This window comes from Mus pahari, chromosome 2 (genome assembly GCF_900095145.1).
Source record: "Mus pahari chromosome 2, PAHARI_EIJ_v1.1, whole genome shotgun sequence".
Classification (NCBI taxonomy): domain Eukaryota; kingdom Metazoa; phylum Chordata; class Mammalia; order Rodentia; family Muridae; genus Mus; species Mus pahari.
The window spans coordinates 54,163,813-54,187,361 of NC_034591.1; the positions used below are offsets into that span (position 1 = coordinate 54,163,813).

General features: G+C 43.1%; 1 protein-coding gene across 8 annotated transcripts in view; it reads left to right on the plus strand.

Moving 5' to 3' along the window:
* The window catches only part of Cald1 (caldesmon 1), a 181,377-nt gene that overhangs the window by 153,817 nt on the left and 4,011 nt on the right, over positions 1–23,549 (plus strand). For all 8 annotated transcript variants that reach the window (XM_029535643.1, XM_021190660.2, XM_029535642.1 and 5 more), the window contains 8 exons: positions 3,213–3,358; positions 5,390–5,654; positions 7,794–7,934; positions 13,563–13,606; positions 13,700–13,778; positions 16,401–16,538; positions 17,538–17,633; positions 22,482–22,562. In XM_029535643.1, the coding sequence (XP_029391503.1) occupies positions 3,213–3,358; positions 5,390–5,654; positions 7,794–7,934; positions 13,563–13,606; positions 13,700–13,778; positions 16,401–16,538; positions 17,538–17,633; positions 22,482–22,562 (990 nt within the window). The remainder of the gene's footprint in view (positions 1–3,212; positions 3,359–5,389; positions 5,655–7,793; positions 7,935–13,562; positions 13,607–13,699; positions 13,779–16,400; positions 16,539–17,537; positions 17,634–22,481; positions 22,563–23,549) is intronic.

Here is a 23,549-nt window from a genome sequence, read left to right on the forward strand (position 1 = left end):
CCTCCCTTCCTTCCTTCCTTCCTTCCTTCCTTCCTTCCTTCCTTTCCTTCCTTTCCTTTCTTCTTTCTTTTATCACATAAAAGCAAACAGAAACCTTTCTGGGCAGGGTTAGGGATCCATACAACATGTGCGGCTAGGACAACCGAAAGTAAACACGAACATTCCTCTGCCCTTCTAGGGGAAGCATTTCCCAAAGTCCCTCCAGTACTTTAAAACACAAACAAATAAACAAATCCCCTGTGTTCCTCCACCGAAGCTGAACTCAGTGGCCGCCGTGGGGTGCAGATGATCTCTGACTCTGAGAAATAATTAAGTTTCTGTCTCTCCTCCTCCATTACAAGCTGTCTCTTTTCAGTTCTTCTGCTTTTAATGAAGAAAGGAAGAAAGAAAGAAAGAAAGAAAGAAAGAAAGAAAGAAAGAAAGAAAGAAAGAAAGAAAGAAAGAAAGAAAGAGGGAAGGAGAGAGAGAGAGAGAGAGAGAGAGAGAGAGAGAAGAGAGAAGAGAGAGAAAGAGAGACAGTCACAGGGTCTTTTATGACTTTAAATCTAATATTCCTGTCACCCAGGCCCACATGTCCTGAACATACAGTATGACCTTAGCACGCAGCAGATGCATCCAGGAATTTGGTTAAAGAATGACTCAGACGCTTTAAGCTGGAGTCTAAGTTCCCTGCTGAAGGTCTAAGTTGTCCATGAACCAAATTTCAGGAGCAAGGAGCCAGGAGGACATGTGTGGGGTAGAACAGGGATCCAGATGAGGATTTAGGGATCTGAAGCTCATAAAGGCCTGCAACCGACATCCAAGTCTTGCTGTTATTCTGGAACTTATCGTGCAGAATGGCACGACAGAGAGACTCCCGTCTCAGGCGGGCCCATGTGTTCCCTTGGGCTTCTGAGTTCTCTCCAGCTTAAGGTCATGCCTCTTAAATTCCCACACCCCCATATGCTCATGTTTTCTCCCAGTAAGTAGCCCAGCTAAACAGAGTCTCATCCAAACATCTAAGAATCTAGAGGCTGTCTTAGAAGTACAGCCACGTTATCTGTGAATGAAGAAACCTGCTTGCTCTTTCAACACTCATGACCACCCAGTGACCCTTCTGAGGAGATCTTTTTCCGCGGTAACATTCCAACCTAAGAGATCTAGTTCCCAGGGACTCAGAAGGCTGTGGGCTTACCATGAACTTGTCATAGAATCTAATCCCGTGGAGTCATTTATTTATTTCTCAGGAGAAAATAACTTTTAGTCAAATACTAGTTATCATTATTACATTAAGAATGTTTCTAAGAAAGTTTTCCCCCTGGGAATATGAGGAGACCATCCATCAAACCCCTTCCCAACAAGTAGAGTGGGAGGCTCTTCTCATGGACATCTAATGCTTTTACAAAGCTATTTTAAGTTTTGGGGTTTTGTTTGTTTGTTTGTTTTGTTTTTGCCAGTAAATCTGATAATACCTTTTGGGGAAATGAAAATATTTCTGACTTCAAAATAAGAGAAATGAGTTAAAAGAAATTTACCTAAGCAGGTGCTACCATAAACCATAAGACTTGACTCAGAATTTGTCCATTTGTATTTTCCTAGATACATATTAACCAGGGTATGAACTCTAGCCCATGATTTCTAGGACTCTATCCAACAGTGACAGGCCAAAATGAAACTATACTGTCACCTCCTGCCTTGACTATCGATAGGTTCTAGAGGGCAGGGACAGCCACCAAGCACACCAAGCATCCTGATCACACTGCTCTATAGGGCCCAGCCCCCCTCTCTCGCTCATAATCATCCAGGGGCCAAGAGGACAATAAGAGGGTGGGATGTGCTAAGTGATGACTTCATCTGCCTATATCTTGATGAGCTTCTCAGAGAAACTGGGTTGTTAATAGCCCTAGAATCAAACGGCCTCCTTGGTCGCAGACAAATCTGCCAAAGAGGACATGGCAGCATCATTGCAGCTCCCCCTCTTTAGCATCAATAGGAGAAAATAACTTTCAGACAAATGCAAGTCATCACTGTTACATTAAGAATGTTTCTAAGAAAGCTTTGTCTGAGAATATGAGTAGACCGCCCACATGTCCCTTTATACACCGCCTTGTAGGGAATCTTAACACATTGGAGCAGTGTCGGTGAGTAGTCTATCCATGGTGACTTAATACCATTTAAGGAAGATTATCAGGCTAAGGGCTATAAAAGGTAGTCCGTAACACTGCCATTCTACCTTGTAAAACATGCCTTTTAGGAGTAAATGTCCAGAGGATGTCAAGAATCGCTGGAAAGCAGTGAGTGGTCAGGTAAAGGGAGATAGTTCTGGACATCCTAGAAGCCTTGTATTCTCATGGTTTACCTTTCCTCTTCCAAATATTCCTGCTGAGCACTAGCTTTTTACAACTATCTCAGAACAGTGGAGGTCATTCTCTCCTGTTCATGTTTTAAGAATGGATGGGATAGTAATTTGAACTCTCTGCCCACCTCAGAAGCCACTTTGAAATAATGTTTCTTGTCTAACATGAGGAATTTACAACACAACAACCACAGAAATACTAAGGTCCACTTTTCCCTCCAGATAGCCTTTCCTCGGTTTTCCGAGATGGTCACAAACCCACTTCTGGAGACCTAAATCTTTCCTACCATGGACATCAGTGTGTACCCTACAACTATCCCTGTTCCCTGCTAATTTTAGTGGTTTATGTGGCTTCAGACACAGTTCTAATTCCTTACCCTAAAGTTAGGTTTATTACCTCCTTAGGACACCATACAAATTTGACCAAAGCACCAGAAATGGCAGATCTGGACCACCTGTTGGCTTTTCTCTTATTTCTTCCTTATTAGGCTTTTATCAAAGATGCTCCCTTTAGCTAAGAAGAAACTTGGCCAAGCTACACTGCCACTCTTCCTAGTGGGAACTGCAAGCAACTAATCTTAGATGGAGTTCCCAGGACTAGATAGTTTCCAAAAACAGCAACAGTGCTGCTCCCACAAATAAACTCGCCAGTGAAATCAGCAGAGGATCTCGACTCCCTAACGTTATGGTCTAGGTCTGTCTCACAGGCCAAAGAGCCATGACTTACTCTATTGATCCACTTGATTTGGTTTCTACATCATGTTCTGGGTGGTTGCTCTACCTCGAATCTAATGACTTCCTTAAAAGTTGGGGTCTGCGTTCCAGCCTAGTACGATGTTTATAGTTATCCCTCTTCTTGATATGTATCCTTGGTTAGATCAAAGATGAGAAGATCAAAAAGGACAAAGAGCCCAAAGAAGAAGCCAAGAGCTTCTTGGATAGAAAGAAAGGATTTACAGAAGTGAAGGCGCAGAATGGAGATTTCATGACCCACAAACTTAAACAAACCGAGAATGCTTTCAGGTAAGGCGTGACTATCTAAGAATCTCTGCATATGTGGGAGGGAGAATGGGTCTCCTCGTCATGTGCCTCTGGACAGAAAGGAGCTAAGCAGACAGCATTCTTCTGTTTTGAGGTCATTGGCCATTATCTTAAAGATACCCTCTCACTGACAGTAGACCAGCACTCATTGCTCAACCACAGCTTAATCCTCTTCTATTTCCTTTCTCTTTCTTTTAATAGCAAGGGCTATAATGCTTAGTGCCCATGTTTTGGCCTAATACACTTAACGTGGTTTCAGTGTATTAAGAAATATCATAACTGGGATTGATATCATTGGCTCATGCCTTGTATGTATGGTTCAGGCCATTTCCTACAAACCTTTCTCTGTTCGTTTTTATAAAGGTTGTCAATGAGTATTAATTAGTCTGTGGTCCAAAAACTTGGGGCACATTAGATTAAGCCAAATCACAGCTCTTTACCATAGGATTTTAAGAGCCCTCTGGAAATTTGCAAGGGAACCAAGGGGGACACCTGTTTTTATTTTCCCATGTTTAGAACTGTATACACACACACACACACACACACACACACACATTGAGAGAGAGAGAGAGAGAGAGAGAGAGAGAGAGAGAGAGAGAGAGAGAGACTTAACAGGTTACTACAATATAATTCACTTTATTATCTGTCAGTGTCTTCTTATCCACCAGCTGAGCAAGCTGTGTTCTACATGGGCGAAAGTCTTGTATCTGATGTGCCTTAAGTCTAAAAAAGCAAAAGACATGACAGGACTTTCTGGAAGGTATTACCATATACCACTCTATGTTGTGAGCCTACCAGCATGTATAGGTTGAGGCAGAATAGCCAGTCTTACTCCTGTTTGGGTGAAAGTTGACTTGATTCTTTGTTTTTTCTTTTGTTCAAAAGTAACATTTATTCCAGGTATTTTTCTATGTATGGAATACTCAAGATGGATAGACACACAGGATCATACAATATACATATAAGTTAGTGTAATCAGAAATGTATATTTTAAATTGGCCTTTCACCATGCATGACAGTGCTGTGTAGCCAGTTTTCTATCCCAGTGATTCTATGCCTGCACTTCCTGATGTGAAGTTTGCCTCTGCATGACTGGTTGCACCAGAGTCTCAGGACAGACACTTTGATTATACAAAGACGGAGCGACACCTAGTGGATCCCAGAGATGAGTCCATTTTCTCATCCACACCTCATGATCTTAGAAAGAGCAATGCAGGTTCGTAAGAAACCCTTTAACCTCGTTTGAGTTCAAAATGAGAGTTCCTCTTTAACCATCAAGAACCTAGATGAAATATGTTTATACTTTATAGCCTCAGCTCAAGTAACACACTTACCCACAAAAATATCATGACCCTTACCCACAAAAACATACACGTACACAATTGCAGCTTAAAAAAAAAAAGTTGTTTCAAAATATGGTACTATATTTTCCTCTACACAATGCACTTCATTTTTTTTCCACTTTTTAAATCTACTAAATTGATTTTTTTTTTAAACCTGAAACCTGAAAGGCCTGCCCTAGAGGAGGCATTATATTCCAAAGTACTTCTGTGTCCAAAGCATGAGGTGTCTAGACAAGATGACCTCTGTACGCTGAATCCTGAATCCCCTTCTTGTTTTAATTCTCATGCTCGGTTAATTCTCATGCTCGGTAGCCAGAGGCTTCGTGCCATCCATCACACAGAATAAACGTTAAACAGTGGGGCTTCATCTGTTCCTGACGAAGGTGTCCGGGGTGGGATTCCTGTGTTGGACTCACTATGAGTTAAGAAGTATTTAAATAGAAGTCAGTATTGCACAGATACGGGATTATTTTCGACATTGGGTGCACCATTTTTCCTTTGCCCTAGTAGAGAGTACTTACATTGCATGAAGGTCCCCAACCACCCCCAGGACTGGTGTGAGGATCAAGTGCCTGGCTTTAGCACCTTCAGACATACACCTGCCCCCTTTCTTCGAACGGGGACTGCGAGACAGAACCGGGTAACTGCCTTTCCTTTCCTCTTCCCTCAGCCCCAGCCGTTCAGGAGGCCGGGCCAGTGGGGACAAGGAAGCTGAAGGCGCCCCCCAAGTGGAAGCCGGCAAGAGGCTGGAGGAGCTGCGCCGACGCCGCGGGGAGACGGAGAACGAAGAGTTCGAAAAACTCAAACAGAAGCAACAGGAGGCAGCCTTGGAACTGGAAGAGCTGAAGAAAAAGAGGGAAGAGAGAAGGAAGGTCCTGGAGGAAGAGGAGCAGAGAAGGAAACAGGAGGAGGCTGATCGAAAAGCTAGGGAGGAGGTAAGGGCTGCGTGGCCCGGGCCAGGAGAAACCTGCCTGCCCCCAAGTCCTTAGGTGCATGGCTCAGGACCTTGTAGCCTAAAGAGGACCAGCCCCTCAAGGAAGCTCCCTGCTGCTCTTCCGAGGATGAACTCTTGGGCAGTAACAAACCTGGTGGTTCGGTCAGTAGAGTGCTCCTTCCAGCATGTACAAAGAAGACTCTGGGTTCAATCCAGAGCAGTACGTATACCCAAGTGATGGAGTACTCCTACAATCCTCAGGAGATGGGGAAGAATCAGAAGTTCAAGGTCGTCCTCCTTCACTACACACTGAGTTCAAGGCTAGCCTGGGTTACAGGAGACCCTGCCTCACAATAATAAAATAACAACAACAACAACAATAATAATAGTAATAATAATAATAATTTATTATGATGATAAACTTAGCATGTACTGGCATGTTTCTGAACCCTGAGTACATGTGTCTCCATTTTCCTAGATGAAGAAGCTGAGGCACAGGGAAGTTTGTGAACATTTCCCACTTAGCCTATTGTTCTCTATAACCTCTCAATAAAGAACAGTGGGAAATCTGAGAGAGATGAAAAGTCTACCACAGAGCCAAGCTAGGAAGCAGGGTGGGTGTGGCGGGTGGGTGTGGCGGGTGGGTGCCTGGAAGCCTAGCACTGGAAGGTTGAGTGAGGCAATGGGTTCTTGAGTTCCAGGTCAGACTGGGCTCTATAGTAAGTTCCAGTCTGGCCTGGGTTACACAGAGAAACTCTGCCTACAGGCAAAATCAAGCACAACGAGACAGAAAAGAAAAACGGCTGTTACATGATGTCCAATATTTGAAGTCTTCATAGAAATGTTATAGATGAGTGTGTGTGTGTGTGTGTGTGAGAGAGAGAGAGAGAGAGAGAGAGAGAGAGAGAGAGAGAGAGAGAGAGAGAATGAGAGATGCATATATGTGAGTATACATATGGTGGTCAAAGGACAACTTTGATTTTCTCCTTGCTCATTTTATGTGGGTTCCAAGGAGCATATTCAGGTCTCCAGGCTCCTACCACACATCTTACTGCTGAGCCACCTCTCTGGCCCTGAAGTTTCTCCCAAGCAGACCAGACCCAACTGCTGTACACCAGGACCCAACACGGGACTTGCTATGCCACCCGAGCCCTGTCACAGTTGACAGATGCATTTGTTCCATTCTTAACACGGAACAGATCAAGTTACAAAGAAGGAAACTTGGCCTCAGCACATGAGAAATACGCTCCATCACCCTCAGCCTAGATGGCTATGGTTTACAAAATACATTTTTTCCCCTTTCATCCTGGGGTACATTCTCATTTTATGGGGAAAGGAGCCAGGAATCCAATCATTAGAGTGACTTGTTTGAAGATGTTTAATGGAGTAAGCATGGAGGTCCTGCTTCTCCAACTCCTGAGCCTAGAACTTTCCAGGACTCAAGCTCCTATTCCCTTGAAATATGTGAAAAGATTTTCATTGGTTTTTCTGACAAGGATGTTATACAGTTTCCCTAAGTTGTGTGGAAATTTAACTATTCTGGTGTCTCTTCCAACTCCAGTTGTCAATGAGGCCAGCACCTAAAATGATGACTTCAGTTGAGTCAGGGCCTACCACAAAATCATCTCAATTTGTCAAACTCATGTAGTTTGCTCAACTTGGTACCATAGATTTATTGCCCTTTTTGCACAAAGGATTCCACCTTGACAACTCTTCCTGGAAGCAGGTAGAGGGGGTCTTTGTGTTCCTTTGCATATCCCGAAGTAGAAGGTTGCTGTTAAATGACTTACAGGATGTGATGATAACACATCACCTTCAAGGGAGACTTGTCGAGCAGAGTGGCAGTCTGAACGTCTCACACACATCTTTTTTTTTTTTTTCTAAACTGGTCATCATAAAACTAGATGATTTCTGCAATTCTGTTTTATAAGTGGGGAAACTGAGGCAGGTAGCAGGTAAGACCAAGGTCACACTGATGGAAAGTGCCCCTCCAGAATGCAAATCCAGGCAGCTGGACTCCTGTGCCCAGGGGCACCCTCTCCTGAGCACCCCAGAAAAATAGGACAACATATGTTCTAGAGTTAAGTCTGTTGCCCTCTGGTTGACGTTGTTGGGATGCTCTTGGTTCTGTCTGTCTCAGGAAGAGAAGAGGAGGTTAAAGGAAGAGATTGAAAGGAGAAGGGCAGAAGCCGCTGAGAAGCGCCAGAAGATGCCGGAGGATGGCCTGTCCGAGGACAAGAAGCCGTTCAAGTGCTTCACTCCTAAAGGCTCGTCTCTCAAGGTAACTTCCCGGAAATTCTTCCTATAAGGTCTCCCCTCCGGCATCATAGGAATCTCACGAGAGCCCCATTGGGTTTTGATCATTCAAGACTTCCCTGGCTTCATATAGCTCTTTGCTGTCCTGTGTTAATCTGTCCAGGCTACTTTACCGAAACATCTTGGACCGGGTAACAACAGAACAACAGAAACTTATTGCTCACAGTTCTGGAGGCAGAAAAGTCCAAGGTCGAGGAAGGCATTAGCAAATTCAGTATCTGGTTCTTCATAGATGATGATGACATTTTCTTACTGTGTTCTCCTATGGCAAAAGAGAAAAGAAGGGACACACAAGCTCCATCTGGTTCTTTAAGAAGTGCACTAATCCCATTCATAAGGAATTTATTCAAAGGCCCTACCTTTTATATAGCACATTGGGAATTGGATAGTACCATATGGAGAGCGACAAACATTTGACCCCTGACTCTTTCAGTTGCTTTTTATGTTAATCTTGTGATTACTAAAAGCAGAGCAACTGAAATTGGTCCGGATCCAGACTGCAAAGCTATTTCTGTAGGAGATGAGATGCAACTTGGATAGGGTTTCCAGTAGAGTTCGATCTCACTACTGCCTTCATGGATCAGAGCTCCTAACTTTCAGGGCAGAAGTTCTTTCTGAGAGAAAAGAGGACCAAAAAGAACTGAAGTCAGAGAGACCATGGAGTGGTTGAGACGTTGGGGAAAGGCAGTCGGCCATTTATTACCAATTCTCTCTGTTGCTTTGAATACCCAGTATGGCACCTTCTGTATTGAAGACATTTAATAAATATTTGCATATGACTAGTGAAAGAGTGAGTGAATCCTCAGAGAACCTTTAACATCTGAATCCCATCCTCATCTACTGTCAGCCCAGCTAGACCACAGCCATCAATAATGGGCAGTGACAGGGTGGAGTCACAGCCAGGCTCCCACGGCTACATGTATATGAAAGTGACCAAAAGCCAACCACCTATTACATATATTTCCCACTTGTCAGAATGTTTTTATGTGAATGTGAGGGCTACACATTGGGCGGGAGGCACGTCTGCATGAATATGCATGTGTGTAGAGGCCAGAAGTCAACCTCAAATGTTGTTCCTCAGAAGCCATCCACCTTTACTTTCTTGAGTCAGATTCTCTTCTTAGCCTGGAACATGCCACCTCAGCTGACTTTTTACATGGGACCTGGGGATTGACCTCATGTCCTCATGCTTCTAGGTCGCATACGTTACTAAATGAGCTATATCAGCCACCCCCAGAATTTTTCTCTCAAGTAATTTCACTTAGTTTTTATGATACTGTGAATGCTAGTCATGGGTCTCTTGCTTGTTTGTTTTGAGACAGTATCTCAGTATGTAGTCCCGGCTGTCCTAGATCTTGCTATGTCAACCAGGCTCACCAAAATCCACTTGCCTCTGCCTCCTAAGTGCTAGGACTAAAGGCATGCATCACCGTGCCCAGGTTGGTTACAGTTCTAACACTTTCCAAAGTACCATTGTGAACTGGGTTACAATGATTTGGTTTATCTCAGACACATGCACAATACCGGTGCATAATAGCAGTGTAGGTGTCCACGTTTCTGTAAGTAGAAAGGAAGCATGATGCTCACACAATAAGTTGCCCAATGGACAATGTTTCTCAGAATGAATCTTTGTTGCTAGGAAACACATGACTTTTTGTACTTCAACACTCATCTTGGGGTCAGCTTTGGGAAAATCCATTTGGTTTACATGTTGAAGCGCACTATTGTTTATCCCTGAAGGAAGTCAGACAGGGCAGGAACCTGGAGGCATGTGCTGGTGCATAAGACATGGAGGGGTGCTGCTTACTGGTTTGCTCCCCATGGTTCACTCGCCTTCCTTTCTTATAGAATCCAGAACCACCTGCCCAGGGATGGCACCACCCACAGTGGGCTGGGCCCTCCCCCCTCATCACTAGTTAAGAAAACATTGACAGCCTGATCGTATGGAGGCATGCTCTTAACTGAGGTTCCCTCCTCTCAGGTGACCTCAGCCTGTGTCAAGTTGAGAAGCCGTCCAGCACACCAATATGAGACTGAGTGGGAATTTTTTTAATATCTGATATTTGTAGCATAACTAGCTTGTTTTGCACACTGTGAGAAAGGAAAAAAAAAATTCTACCTCTCGACAGGAATACAGTTGAGTGCCTCATGGGGAATGATTCAGAACTCACAAAGGGAACCACATCCAAGCCAGGAAGCTCTCGGGGCCAGTACAACAAGGCCTGCAATAGGCCAGCTTCATTTCTGAACACTGACGTTGGAATTGTCAGTTCTAGAGGATCTAATACCTTTTTTGGCCTCCATGGGCATTGCATGCTGACATACATGCATATAGGCAAAACACCCATACATATAAAAGTTTAAAAATAAGTCTGGAAAAAAAAAGTGCTTAAGGTGGGTGTGGTAACTCACTCCTTTGATTCCAGCACTTGGGATACTAGAGCAAGAGGATCACCAGTTCAAAGCCAGCCTGGACTACCTACCTTGTGGCTTCCAAGCCAACTTGAGCTGCAGAGTAAAACTCTATCTAAACAAAACAAAACAAAACAAAACAAAACAAAACAAAACAAAACAATAAGTGTTTTCCTTTGGTTGTTTGAGAGCTTTATGGCAAATGCATGACTTGAGGATCACTGGAATGACACACAACAGCAAGGCAAAAGGAACATCCCGGAAAGCAGTCACCCAGCCAGGGAGAAGAATCCTCCCTCCTTGCTGCTTATCTCTGAGCAGCCACCAGGGCAGCCTGTCCCCATTCCTGCTCTTTTGTTCCTGGATCAACAAATAATCAAAGAAAATAATGTTCTCTCTTCCTGCTTTAAAATCTCTCCCAGGTTGAGTCTTCCTTGAACAGTCCTGATAACGTGAGAGCGGTCACTAGGACTTCTAGATCCTATCTATTCTGATTTCTGGACAAACTGGGGCTCCTCTCCCCTCCCCCACTCTTTAACCATTTCCTCTCTACCAAGCTCCTCAAGCTCCTGAGGGTCCTCACTTCTCATTTGGATCCCGCTAGCCTACCTAGGAACCCCATCTTCTCTCTCATGGAGCCGTACATGTTAACAATCATTTAAAGTAAATGTACAGAAAGGACCAGACAATTTTTAATTTCTGCATAATAGAGATGGACATTTAGGTATACACTCTCTGCTCTTGTCCTGATGGCAAGTTCCTTAGAGAACTTTCTGGTATTTTCCTAAACTCAGCTATCCTATAATAGAATTCCAATACCTAGCGATGCTCTCCAGATGGCAGCGTTGGTTATAACCACTCTAACAACCAAGTGGTACCGTACACTGCCAATGGGAAGGGAACATTTGGATGTTGGCCTCAAAATAGTGCTAAAATGGTATATTTTGTTTATTCCTTATGATTTCCACTGTCTGGGAAACTCTACAGGTGAGTTCTCATTGCCTGATTATGGTAGCAATGAGTGACAACACAAAGAACAAATTGTAAGTAGATTAAATCCAAAGGCTTTTTGATGTTGGTGTTTGAGTTTATTGATGAAGAAGTAGAGTGTGAAGTAAGGAAAATATACAACCTATTAGCTAAAGCTAGCAGTAGTGGCTTCCCTAAGTTCTATTAAGATGGTACTGCCACCTGCTGGTTGTCAGGAGCACCAACTTACCTCCTTAAGTTCCTTAAATATTGTGCAGAGTATTTAATTCACAGACTCCATACTAGGGCAGCTGGTTAAGGCGCTTTCCAGGAGAGTCAGTAAATGGAGGGTGCATCCCATGGAAATTAAGAGAATGAAGTCAAGCTGGATTAACTACTCCAGATACAAAAGGAGGAGCAGGAGTGTGCCCACTCTTTGGCTTGAGTCCACGGGACAGCCTAGGTGAACGGAACAATCCCCAGTAAGATGCTGGCAGAGCCACACATACACAAACAAGGCTCAGCTCTGCTCTGTACTGCACTTCACTTCCACCCTCTCTGTAAAGTACTTGGCTTGTAAAAGTAAATAAACAAGACACATAGCCTCCCCTCCAGCTCATGCACGCCTCCCTTGGTTTCAAAAGCTCATGTGTGAAACTGCAAACTATGAAACTCAGCTCAAATATCAAAACTTTTTTTTTCTTTTTTCTTTTTCTTTTTTTTTAAAGATTTATTTATTTATTATATATAATTACACTGTAGCTGTCTTCAGACACTCCAGAAGAGATCTTGTTAAGGATGGTTGTGAGCCACCATGTGGTTGCTGGGATTTGACCTGCACCTTTGGAAGAGCAGTTGGGTGCTCTTACCTGCTGAGCCATCTCACCAGCCCAAAACTTTTTGAAAGGGTAAACTATACAACTCAGTTTAAATATCAAAACTCCTATTTTGTCTTAGAGATGTGGCATCATGTTCGTGATGACGTTTAATATCCTATCTACCACTGGTATTTAAGTGTTTTCCAAATCTAAAGAACCCTTTGTTCCCTTAGTCTGCCAAGGAGCACACATGAAGAAAGGCCCCATATCCTACCCTGTCCAGAGATCTACTGTGGCGACCTGCCCTAGGCTGATAAGATGGGAATGTTCCCTTCTCTTGGTCAGTTTGGCTAAGCACAACAGATTGGTGTAGACTGAGTAGTTATCATTTGCAAGGTATGGTGGCTCATGCATGCCTGTCAATCCAGCATTTAGGACAATGAGGTAGGAGAACCAGGAATTCAAGGACAGCCTACAATCTATAGCAAGGCCTTGTCTCATAAAACTAACCAACCAACCAACCAAAGAAACAAACAAAAACCCAACCAATAAGCTAAACCAAGTAAGTATTTGCTTTCCACAGTTGTGGAGATTGGGGAGTGTGAGGTCATCGGTGTGACAACACTGCTGGGTTCTACACAGGGTTCTCTTCCTCCTCCACAGATGGGCACGTTCCTGCTGCCCCTTCATGTACAAGAGAACAAGAAAATAGGAGAGTCCTCTTGTCTTTTCCATCAGTGTTCTAATGCCATTCGTGAGGATTCCACCTTCCTGACAAAATGGCCTTCCAAATGCCATCACAGAGAGATACAGATCTAAATACATAAATAATTAATTCATCATTGGTCTGTATTATGGAAGGCCATCTTATCTTACTGGCTGTTTTTTGCTCCCAATATCCCCCACCTCTCTCCTGTCTCCTTCCTCCATCTCTTGGCCTCTCTTTCCCTTCCCCTTCCCCTCCCCCTTCCTCTCCCTCCCCTCCCCCTCCCCTTCCTCTCCCCCTCCCCTTCTCTCTGCATTCTTCACCCTCTTCCAAGTTATCCATCATTTCCTCCCCACCCCTTCCAGGCTGCTATGCCCAGCGTTGTTGTGCTCTCACTTGTTCTGAGATAGTTTTTATTTACCAGGTTTCAAGAATGGTAGCAGTGTAGTAGAAGGGCACCCTGAGTAAGCTATGGGCCCCGAAGCAGGTCCAAAGGTGAAGTGTGTGTCTTTCTGGGTGTGCCTTGCCTTCCACGAGTGCTCAGAAGGTATTTCAAAGGCACATTGGTATGGTCTCCATTGAATGGCGTCTCAGGCTTTCCACCTTCAGAGCTTACCTGAGTTAGGACTTTCCTACACAACGTTTCCTCTGCATATTCACATGGCTTCTTTTCTTCTTCTGTTTCTAGATAGAAGAACGAGCAGAGTTCTTGAATAAGTCTGTGCAGAAAAGGTAAATAGAGTTGACTGTTCATTTGAGACCCGTCAGCTGTCTCACTTTCGGAGAGGTCCTCCTGTCTCACGTTTTCATGTGCTCCTTTGGCAGCGGTGTCAAATCTACTCATCAAGCAGCAGTGGTCTCCAAGATCGACAGCCGGCTGGAGCAGTATACCAATGCAATTGAGGTGAGCCCTGTCCCCTGGTCACAATCCTGCGAAACAGAAACAGGCTGCAAGTTACATACCCGACCACAGAAACATGGAGTGATGAATGAGTCTGGCACCCTCGTTAGAATATTAACATTGATCTCTATAACTATGAAATAGCTATGGAGACGCACAATAAGAAATATGTATTTGAGACTTCTGAATAGATTGGTTTTTAACACTGAATTTTTCTTTGAAAAAAAAAAGTAAATGAATTAAATGAATAGATTTTCCTTTCCTTTAGATTTCTTAATTTGGTGTGGTCTTAATTTGGTGTGGGTGGATGTTTTGCCTGCGCCCCTGGAACTGCAGTTATGATAGCTGTGAACCTCAGTGTAGGTGCTAGAAACTGAATCTGGGTCTTCTGTAAGAGCACGAAGTATTCTAAATCACTAAGCCTTCTCTGCAGGCACTAATAAATTGATTGATGTAGACACAGATGCATCTTCAGATTTGTTTGCAGAAATCTACTTTTAACAAACACAGCAGAGTAAAATAACATCAAGATGAGAGCTAACTTGTGTTTAATCAGCATCCCCTTTAATTGGTCGGTTAGTATTTAAAGGGCCATAACTTTATGCATCTATCTACTTTTTTTCCACTCAGTTTACCTGGGAATTTGATAACATTCGGAAACAATGTGTCTTTCTCATCTTGTACCAAAGGAGTGTCATCACTGAGCAAGACGTGATGCTGATCTGGTCCTTCTCCTTTGCATAGTCTTGAGCAGTAGTGTTGACCTTCAGTGTCAGGGCATTAGCAGTGAAGTCATTGGCTTGGGTTCCCTTGCTTTTCTCCTCACCTTTGTTCTAGGAGTGGAGATGCCTATACAGTGGCCCACAAACAGTGAGGGAGATTAAAAAGAGAGGGCCTTATGATATATCAAGTCCTTATTGAAACACTAACACCCAAGATGTGATTTTCTTTTTTTTTTTTTACTCACAAGATTGGTGTCCACTAAACTATGACAAGCCATAGACAGTTCATTTCTCTGGTTGGATTGGTCCTGGCATGAACAGATTGAATGAAGCTAAGACTGTGGCCTCAGATATTGCCCAGGCTTTTAGGATCATTCTCTTATGGCCACTAAAGATGTTATTCATCCCTGCTAACCTATTGGCCATGCACCAGGACTGATGGAGAAACTTGAGCCACTCTGGCACTTGTCTTTGTTTACAGCTGGGAAAAGTGTCTCAAAAACACTCCCTTCTTACTTGTATTCTTTGTTCCTTCCAGTATATTCTCTGTGCTTCCCTGCCTCAGCCCGTCAGTTTTGAAGCACTTCCCTGCTTTAGGACGTATGCATATTCTATCTTCCTGCATAGAATTTGGCCCCCTATTCCCTTTACCACTCTGAGTCCCTGGTAGAGTCTGGTTGTAAATGTTACTACCTTAGTGTACCCTTCCCCTGACTTAAGCTCCCAAACTAAGTGTCATTCCCCCACTGTATGCTCTTCTCAGGCTGTACTGCAATCTGTTGTTTTCATAGCATTTACTACAATGAGAAAAGAATCACTAGTGTACCAGCTGCTGTCATTTGCCCTATCAAAATACAAGTTTATTGTGGCTTATGGAACAAACTGGCTTGCTTTGACAAAGTCTAGCAAAGTTCACATGCACAAGGTTCTAAAAATCTATCTGCTAGGACTAAAGAGTTGGCTCACAGATAAAGCACTAGTCTCTGGTGTGTGTGTGTGTGTGTGTGTGTGTGTGTATACATTATAGATAGACACAAATGCATAATAGGAGGCAGAGACAGAGATCTCTGGAGCAAGATGCCTAGCTAGACTATCAGAATCAATGAACTGCATTCCAGTGAGAGACCTTGCCTTAACGTATAAGGGGGAGAAAAATCAAGGAAGACACTGGACATCATCCTCTGTCTCCACATGCTCTCTCTCTCTCTCTCTCTCTCTCTCTCTCTCTCTCTCTCCCCTTTCCTCCCTCCCTCACACACACACACACATATGCATACAACACATGTACATATATATTAAATGCTTATCTACTGGAGAGGCTTGGGAACTAGCTCGAGCAACAAGAGCCTAGGTTTGAGCCCTAGAACCCACATATAAAAGTCACACACATTGTAATCCAGTGAGAGACTTTTACTCAAAAGGGGTAGAGGGTGTAGATAACTCCTAAGGAATGGCATCTGATCTCTTACACACACACACACACACACACACACACACACACACACACACTCACACACACACACACTTGAGCCTATATGAAGATGTATACACATATACCTCTGGCCTCCACATGCATGCACACATACATAGACATGCATGGACATGCAAACATGCATGCACAACAAAAAAAAAATCTGCAGAAGAATTGGGGTTCTCTGTCACCTTAATGATAAACAGAGTCCTAAAATTCTCCTTTCTGAAAGACCCTCTGCTCCAGCTCTGATGGTTTGTGTGCAGGATCACACCATCAGAATGGAGCTGCACAGCAGAAACGATGAGCCCCTTCCGGCGGAAGTTCACACTGTGATATTTTCAGTTGATCGTGTTGAGTAAGACCAGCTCAGTGTAATTTTGTGAGGACAAACTTCTCAGCGCTCTCCTAAAACTTATTTCCACGTTTCAGGGAACAAAGGCTTCGAAACCTATGAAGCCCGCAGCGTCGGATCTCCCTGTTCCTGCCGAGGGCGTCCGCAATATCAAGAGCATGTGGGAGAAAGGGAGTGTGTTCTCATCCGCCTCTGCCTCGGGAACACCAAATAAGGTACGGGTGTGACTCTCAATGGCTTAAGTTTTGAAGAATGGATTTTTTTTTTCCCCATTTGTGTTAGGAATTGCCTTCATTCACTACAAATGCAATAAAGAATGTATAATCTGCACTTGGATATGCCGCCCCTCCCCAAAACAAACAGAAACCGAAGCTCATAGAGAATGTATTCATGGGGTACCCTATGTACTCTGCCGTGGCCATGGCCACTAAATGAAGTTTAATCATCAGCCATTAGCATTGGGGTGGGATGAAGGGACACGAAAGAAAAATTGATATTCCTTTTTTATGATTTATTTTTATTTTATGTGTATGAGTGTTTTACCTGTATGTATGTACCTGTGCACTGTGTGCATGCCATGTGCTTGCAGAAGTCAGAAGAGAGTGTTGTTGGATCCTCTGGGACTGGAGTTACAGATGGTTGGGAGCCACTATGTGTGTCTGAGAATTTAACCTGGGTCCCCTGGAAAGGCAGCCAGTTCTCCTTACCACTCAGCCAGATTTTTCACCCTTCCAATGTGGGAGACATCAAAAGGGACAAAATCAACACAATAAATATACATTACAAAGGAGAGTTTATTAAATCGGCCTATATCGTGGAGGCTGGGTTAACAATAGCCAGCGACACACTGGAGGAGGCTGCTTGGCCCCTCAGTACCGGAAGCTTCAGCAATCCCAGTCTGGTGATGAAGGCGGGGCTTTAGTCCCCATTGGAAAGGTGAAAACACTGGGTTTCCAGGGCAGCGAAGGAAGGCTGGTTACCTAAACAGCAGGACAGATACACTTCCTAGCAAGCCATGAAACAAACAGACAGACAGAGCAGGCCCTCTTCATATCTGGCCATGGTCAGAAGGTGCTGCCATCTTGAGATGGGACACTAAGTGTCACTCCCCATCATCTCTAGTTAATCCTTCAGTCAAGTTGACAATCAAGATCAACAATCACAGATTAAGGATATCTCAAAGTTTACTCAGATTGCTTTTTGTTTGTTTGTAGGAAACTGCTGGCCTGAAGGTGGGCGTTTCCAGCCGCATCAACGAATGGCTAACTAAATCACCAGATGGCAACAAGTCGCCTGCTCCCAAGCCTTCTGTAAGTAGCCCAGGGATTTCTGAGTCTCTGATCCCACGACTCCCACAGCAGAATGAAAGAGCAGTTGTCTCACTTCCGCTGCCGCTGCGGAGCACACAGTGGGCATGCAGATTCAGAGCACCGAAGTAGCTGAACCACGATTATCCACAAGCTAAGACCGGCCTCTGCCTGAGTCAAGGGGGAACCATGGCGGTGTTGGGGCTCTTCCGTAAGACCCTCTGCATCTGTCTCTTTTTTTTCCTTTAGTTATTTACTTACTTACTCGTCTACCTATTTATTTGGTTTCTATTCAACAAATCAAACACAGGAATTTGAACACAAAAGCCATACTTCTTTGGCTACTTTTCTACTCCAAGTATTCCAACACTTATTCCCAAAACATTGTGTATTTTGACTGTTTTGAGACCATGCGTTCTAATTTTACCTAATTTCTATAACGACACAAAATACAGTTAGTGAGCAGCTATTGAAATATTTGCCTTTATATATTTTTTATTATATATGTAATATAAATTGAATAACTTGTTATCAATGCCTGCAAAGAAAAAAACATAAAAATTGAAATTAGAAAACTGGAACCCCTCTCCCATGACCAGTAAAAATGAAAACTACAAAGGCTAGCTACATTATCTTAGAGAACTAAAACTGCATTTGCTCCGTGCAAACTTGCTATGCAAATATTCCTTTAGCTCTCTCATTGAGTATATGTAACTGCCTTACACTTGTGAGGATAAACAAGCCATTCACTCTCTCGTCAGCCTTCTCTGTCTGCTAAGCCAGCTTTCCGGGTATCAAGGTAGCAGAGAATGAATTACCATAACCCACACTCATTTGTACTTTCATTTTTTATTTTTTGTGTTTATTTTTGAGACAGAATATATATATATATATATATATATATATATATATATATCCCTGGCTGTCCTGGAACTATGTAGACCAGGCTGGCCTTGAATGTAACAACCTGCCTTCTGTAAGAAGAAAAACATCCCAGATCCCAGGCCTTTAAGGTGTTCTAAACCCTTGCAGCACCCCATTGCATCTGTTGGCTCTACGTCTAGTCTCCAGCGTCACTAAATCCTGGCATGTTCCAAATTACAAGGGAGAGATGGAAATGTCTGTCCTCCTTCTTAGGTGTAATGCCTTGCTAAGAGTCTACCCAGGAATCTTTGCCTAAAGATTCCTCACAAGAGCTATATGCCAGTATGAAATCAATCTAGAGTTGTGAAAATATATATATTGAAAAACATCTCCCCTCCCTGCCCCCAAGTAGGATCAGGAGTCAATAAAAGAAGAAAAGGGAGGTAAGATGCCACACCCAGATGTGTCCTTGGGGCCTCAAGTTCCACCACCAGTCATCTTGACATAAAAAGTAGAAATTATTTTTTAGCAGAAATAAGTTATGGTCATTTTTGTCACTGTTATGGTTCTGGATCCATGATTACTATTTTTTTTTTTTTTTTAGTTTTTTTAGTTTTTAAGTTATGGATCCCTTTGATGGCCAAATAAAACTAAAGGTCCTTTTATAGTTTGTAAATCTGAGAAGTTCATGGACACACTCCACCCCCTTGTGGGACCCTCATGAGGAAGAACACACAGATGAACGCTTTCTCTTTGAGTATGGCCTCCTAACTCTCCAGAGGAGGCTATTGCTTCTTTCCTCCCGTGCTTACAGCATGAGTGGTCTATTTCATTCCTGAACCAAGTTGTTCCCAATGTTTGGTCCAGAGCTTTCTCTCCATTCTTTTATCAGCACCTGACCTCAGTAGCTTCCCATCTTCTATATGTCATCCTAGTGGAAGGGGTAAATGTAAGTGGAGTCAGTTATACCATAGATGTGAAGGTATTAAGGATCCCACACCAAAGATTAGTGTAACAGTTCCTGGGGCTATTGATAAGGCCTCCCACAAAGTGACAGAAAAGTAATACAGTAATAAAGTAATAAAACCAGTACCTCACATTTAATAAGAGAATGCAGAGAGGGAAGGGAAATGACAGTCTAGATTTTAGTGATCACTTTCTTCTCGTTGGGTTTTGTGGACTTGTGTGGCTTCAAATAAGGACCAGATTGGAGTAAGAAATACATATTTAATATCGTAAATGAAATACTGGTTTGGTTTTGCTCACTAAGCCCCTTTTAAGCTTTGCACACATACCTCTGGTAGAATATTCTTCCAGGATTTTAGACCCAGCACCTAGCGTGTCATTTTACAGCTAGTCACATGGCATTCTCCTGGAAGAAGACAGTGACTCAGAACCGAGGTAAGACAGGACAGACAAGAACCACTGCTTCTGTGGGTCCAGCTGAAAGGAGGTTTCAGTGTGGAAAGGCTACTGGAATTCTGCACATGTGTAAAGACTGTCACACAAAATGTCCAAGGACGGCAGGTTACAGAGATAAGTCAGCCAGAAATCTTAGGTCCTGTCCATGAGGTGCCACAGTGGTGACCAGAAGCTAAGCTCTGATCCACACCATTGTGGGCCTTCTTTTTTTTTTTTTTTTTTTTTTCAAGTCATAATTTGAGCACATTTTTGAACTATGGAAACACACATTCTTGGATATACTGGTTCTAGTCCCTCTTTCTCCCACCAGCCTCTTCAGACATGTGTGTTTCCATCTTCAAGAAGTGTGACCTCGAGGCTCTGACTAGACTGATCCTGAGCCCAGGATGTTAGAGCATTATCTGTAAACAGTAACCAGTGGGAGAACCCCAGTAGCACCTTCTGATCTGGACCGAATACAATTTATTCTCAGCTCATTTCTCTGATTCTCACGATGGGAGGAGAAAGCTAAGGATTGTTGTCTACAGGTGTGTCTCTTTTGGCCATTAGAACAAAGACAGAAAGAGTTATTCCAACAAAACAGTCTTTGTCCATAGTGGAACCTCCTCAAGAAGTACACGAGTAATTCACAGTCCTAGCATTCGTGTGTTGAGATCTAAAACTCAGAAGAGAAACCAGCCAAAAATAGTAGCTATGCGATCATCTTCAGAGATGCTAAGAATTACCAGTGCTCACAATGGTTAGCACTATCCCCTAGAAAAGTAGCAGATTTAAAAGTCAAACATTGCCCTGCCTCGTGTGTCTTACTGGGGCATTCAAGCTATTTATGAGTTGAGTTTATAGGCTTCTAGGGTCACTTTGTGGCTGGAATTAAATTCTGAATGTTTTAGCTGGTTTGCCTACTCTTTGTGTCTAAACTGTATGTCATGAAGCAATTAAAGTGCTAACTTGTCTTTCTTTTTGTTTAAAAAAAGAGAATGATGTCTTTCTCAGCTGGCTTCTCTTCCTCACTCTTTCGTCTCTGGTTGACTGGAGACCTGCCTTTCCCGCCTCCATTTCTTCCTCTTCTCCCAGAGTGGGTCTTTCTCTAACGTGTAGTCTGGTCAGGTAATTCCATTTATACTTCCTCTTTGACTTGAAAATACTGACTTACAATGTGGATTTTGATATTTTCTTAAAACACATATTATTATTATTATTATTATTATTATTATTATTATTATTATTTAAACCCCTTAAGTGATCTGGAAAGATTCGTCAACACTATTTGAGGGAAATGCAACCCATTTTCTTATGTAGAATCACTCATGTGAAAGAAAAATATGTCACCTATGAATCAAGTAAATAAATGACTATACCCACTCTTTAGAGCTCTGCCAGCATGCTCCTTATTATAGTTGCCAACATTTTTAAGTCTTCTAGACAATTTGGCAACTTTTACCCACATTGGCAAATGTAGTGGAATTCTTTTTTTTTTTTTTTCTTTAATATGATTTGTTGCCTAGTGTTTCCAAGTTAAACGGTTATAGTTTTCTAATAGAATGTTGGTAACTCATGCCACAGGCCCATAAACTCAAAGTATGACAAATCTACACATGGGATCATTTAACACTGCATGTTTAGTGTTACGATGCCAGTACTCTGTGTCAGAAATATGTTCATCAAAACTGGTATCCCTGGAAAACTACAGTTGCTAGCTCTGCCTTCCTAACGAGAGAAGGCGTTGCCAGAGCAAGCAGAGTACTATTTCAGTAAAACACATTCATTTTCTCCAAACCACCTTGTGCCAAGTATTAATATAAGCAAACGTTCAAGAAAAGTAAATGAAACAGAAATTTGGATCCTCATCCAAATGAAATTAATTATGAACTAGTAAGCAAGAACTCAAGGTTGTTTAGCTACTGTGCGTCCTATTAGGATTCACACATGTTCTTAACATACATCATCACCTGCCCACTCATCTCAGGGCCACCATTTGTGGCAGACATTTATTTTTGTGGGGGCTAGATTCTACTAATCCACTCCAGGATTACACACTTGGCTATCAAGAAACACAGGATTTTTCATATCTTCATTAGGTCACAAGACACTAAGCTAGTGATCCTGCAGAGGGGAGTTGTTAGGGGATGACTAGAACACTACATTGAGTGAGCCCGGGGGATGGTGGCCAGCTAAGAAAAGAAGATGTTTGTGAGCATAGCTGCACAGGGTCTATGAGAATTTAATTCCATGCAGACAGTCCAAAGATCTGATGCTTCTAACTGCACTGCCTGAGGCCTGAGTGGGCCTGTGAAACACTATGAACTTCTAGCCTGCCTCTTGGGAAAGCAATATGGACTCCTGTAGTCAGAGACCAGTTAGTTAGTGAAGGGCACAGATGCTGTATGCGTTGCCAGGCCAAGGTCTGTTCACAGTCCGGGAACCAACTAGTGCTTCTTCCATTTGGGATCTTTGGTGCAAAGTGTCGATCTGAACAAATGGTAGATGTGGTGGCTAGCTGACTTCGGCCTAGCCAGAAAGTACTAATGGTCACCTTTCTTTTGCTTTCTGCTTCCTTTTCATTAGGACTTGAGGCCAGGAGATGTATCTGGCAAGCGGAACCTCTGGGAAAAGCAATCTGTGGATAAGGTCACTTCCCCCACTAAGGTAATATACTGGGAGAATCGTGTGTCAGAGACTGGGGTCAAAGGAGAAAAATTGCTGACTCACAAGTCTGTACTTAGATGACCATCAGATTCTAAAAGTCCACTGTGTAGCCCAAAGAAAGGACAATTTACAAAGCCATTGGTATTACAGGTTTGTCAGGCTTACAACATAAATGGCTTAAAGTCATGGAATGATTTCCAGTAAGACAACAGTTGTGGAAAAATCTGGCCAAGAGGGCCATATGCGATATCCATGGTCTATCTTTCTTTGCAAGGTCCCTGACTGGCTACACAGCTATTTGGAGGAAAACAAAGCTCTTAGGAGAAATCATGTGACTCCTTCATTGGCTCCATTTCTAGAACTGTCCTAAGAGACATTTCCACAGCCTCAGAGTCCAGATAGCTATGGCAAAATTTTAAATAGACAAAATATGCTACCCTGTAAAAGCTAGTGTCTAAGGATGCCGAGTCTTCTGGGGAAAGGGTTTGCACACGTTTCAGAAACACACTCTGTGTGGGGTTTAACAAATGCTCAGAGAAGCAGGACTGTTGGTTGTAGGAGGAGTTTATTCCCGATTGTAGCCTCTCCCATTTCAAGAAACAGAGTCAGCCGGGTGTGGTGGTGTATGCCTTTAATCTCAGCACTTGGGAGGCGGAGGCAGGCGGATTTCTGAGTTCGAGACCAGCCTGGTCTACAGAGTGAGTTTCAGGACAGCCAGGACTACATAGAGAAACCCTGTCTCGAAAAACCAAAAAAAAAAAAAGAAAGAAAGAAAGAAAGAAAGAGAGCCAGCCTTGACCCTCAATGGGAGAAAATTCAGAAAGAGAGCTCAGAGCTCAGCCACAAGTACAGGGAGCACAGCCCAGGAGTGCAGAGCCCTAAGGATAGAGACTTCTTAAGCAAACTCCGGACTAATGAGCTCACCGAAGGCAGCTAGAAGAAGACCACTGAGACGCACCTGAGTGAGGGAGTGGCTGCTTCTTTTCC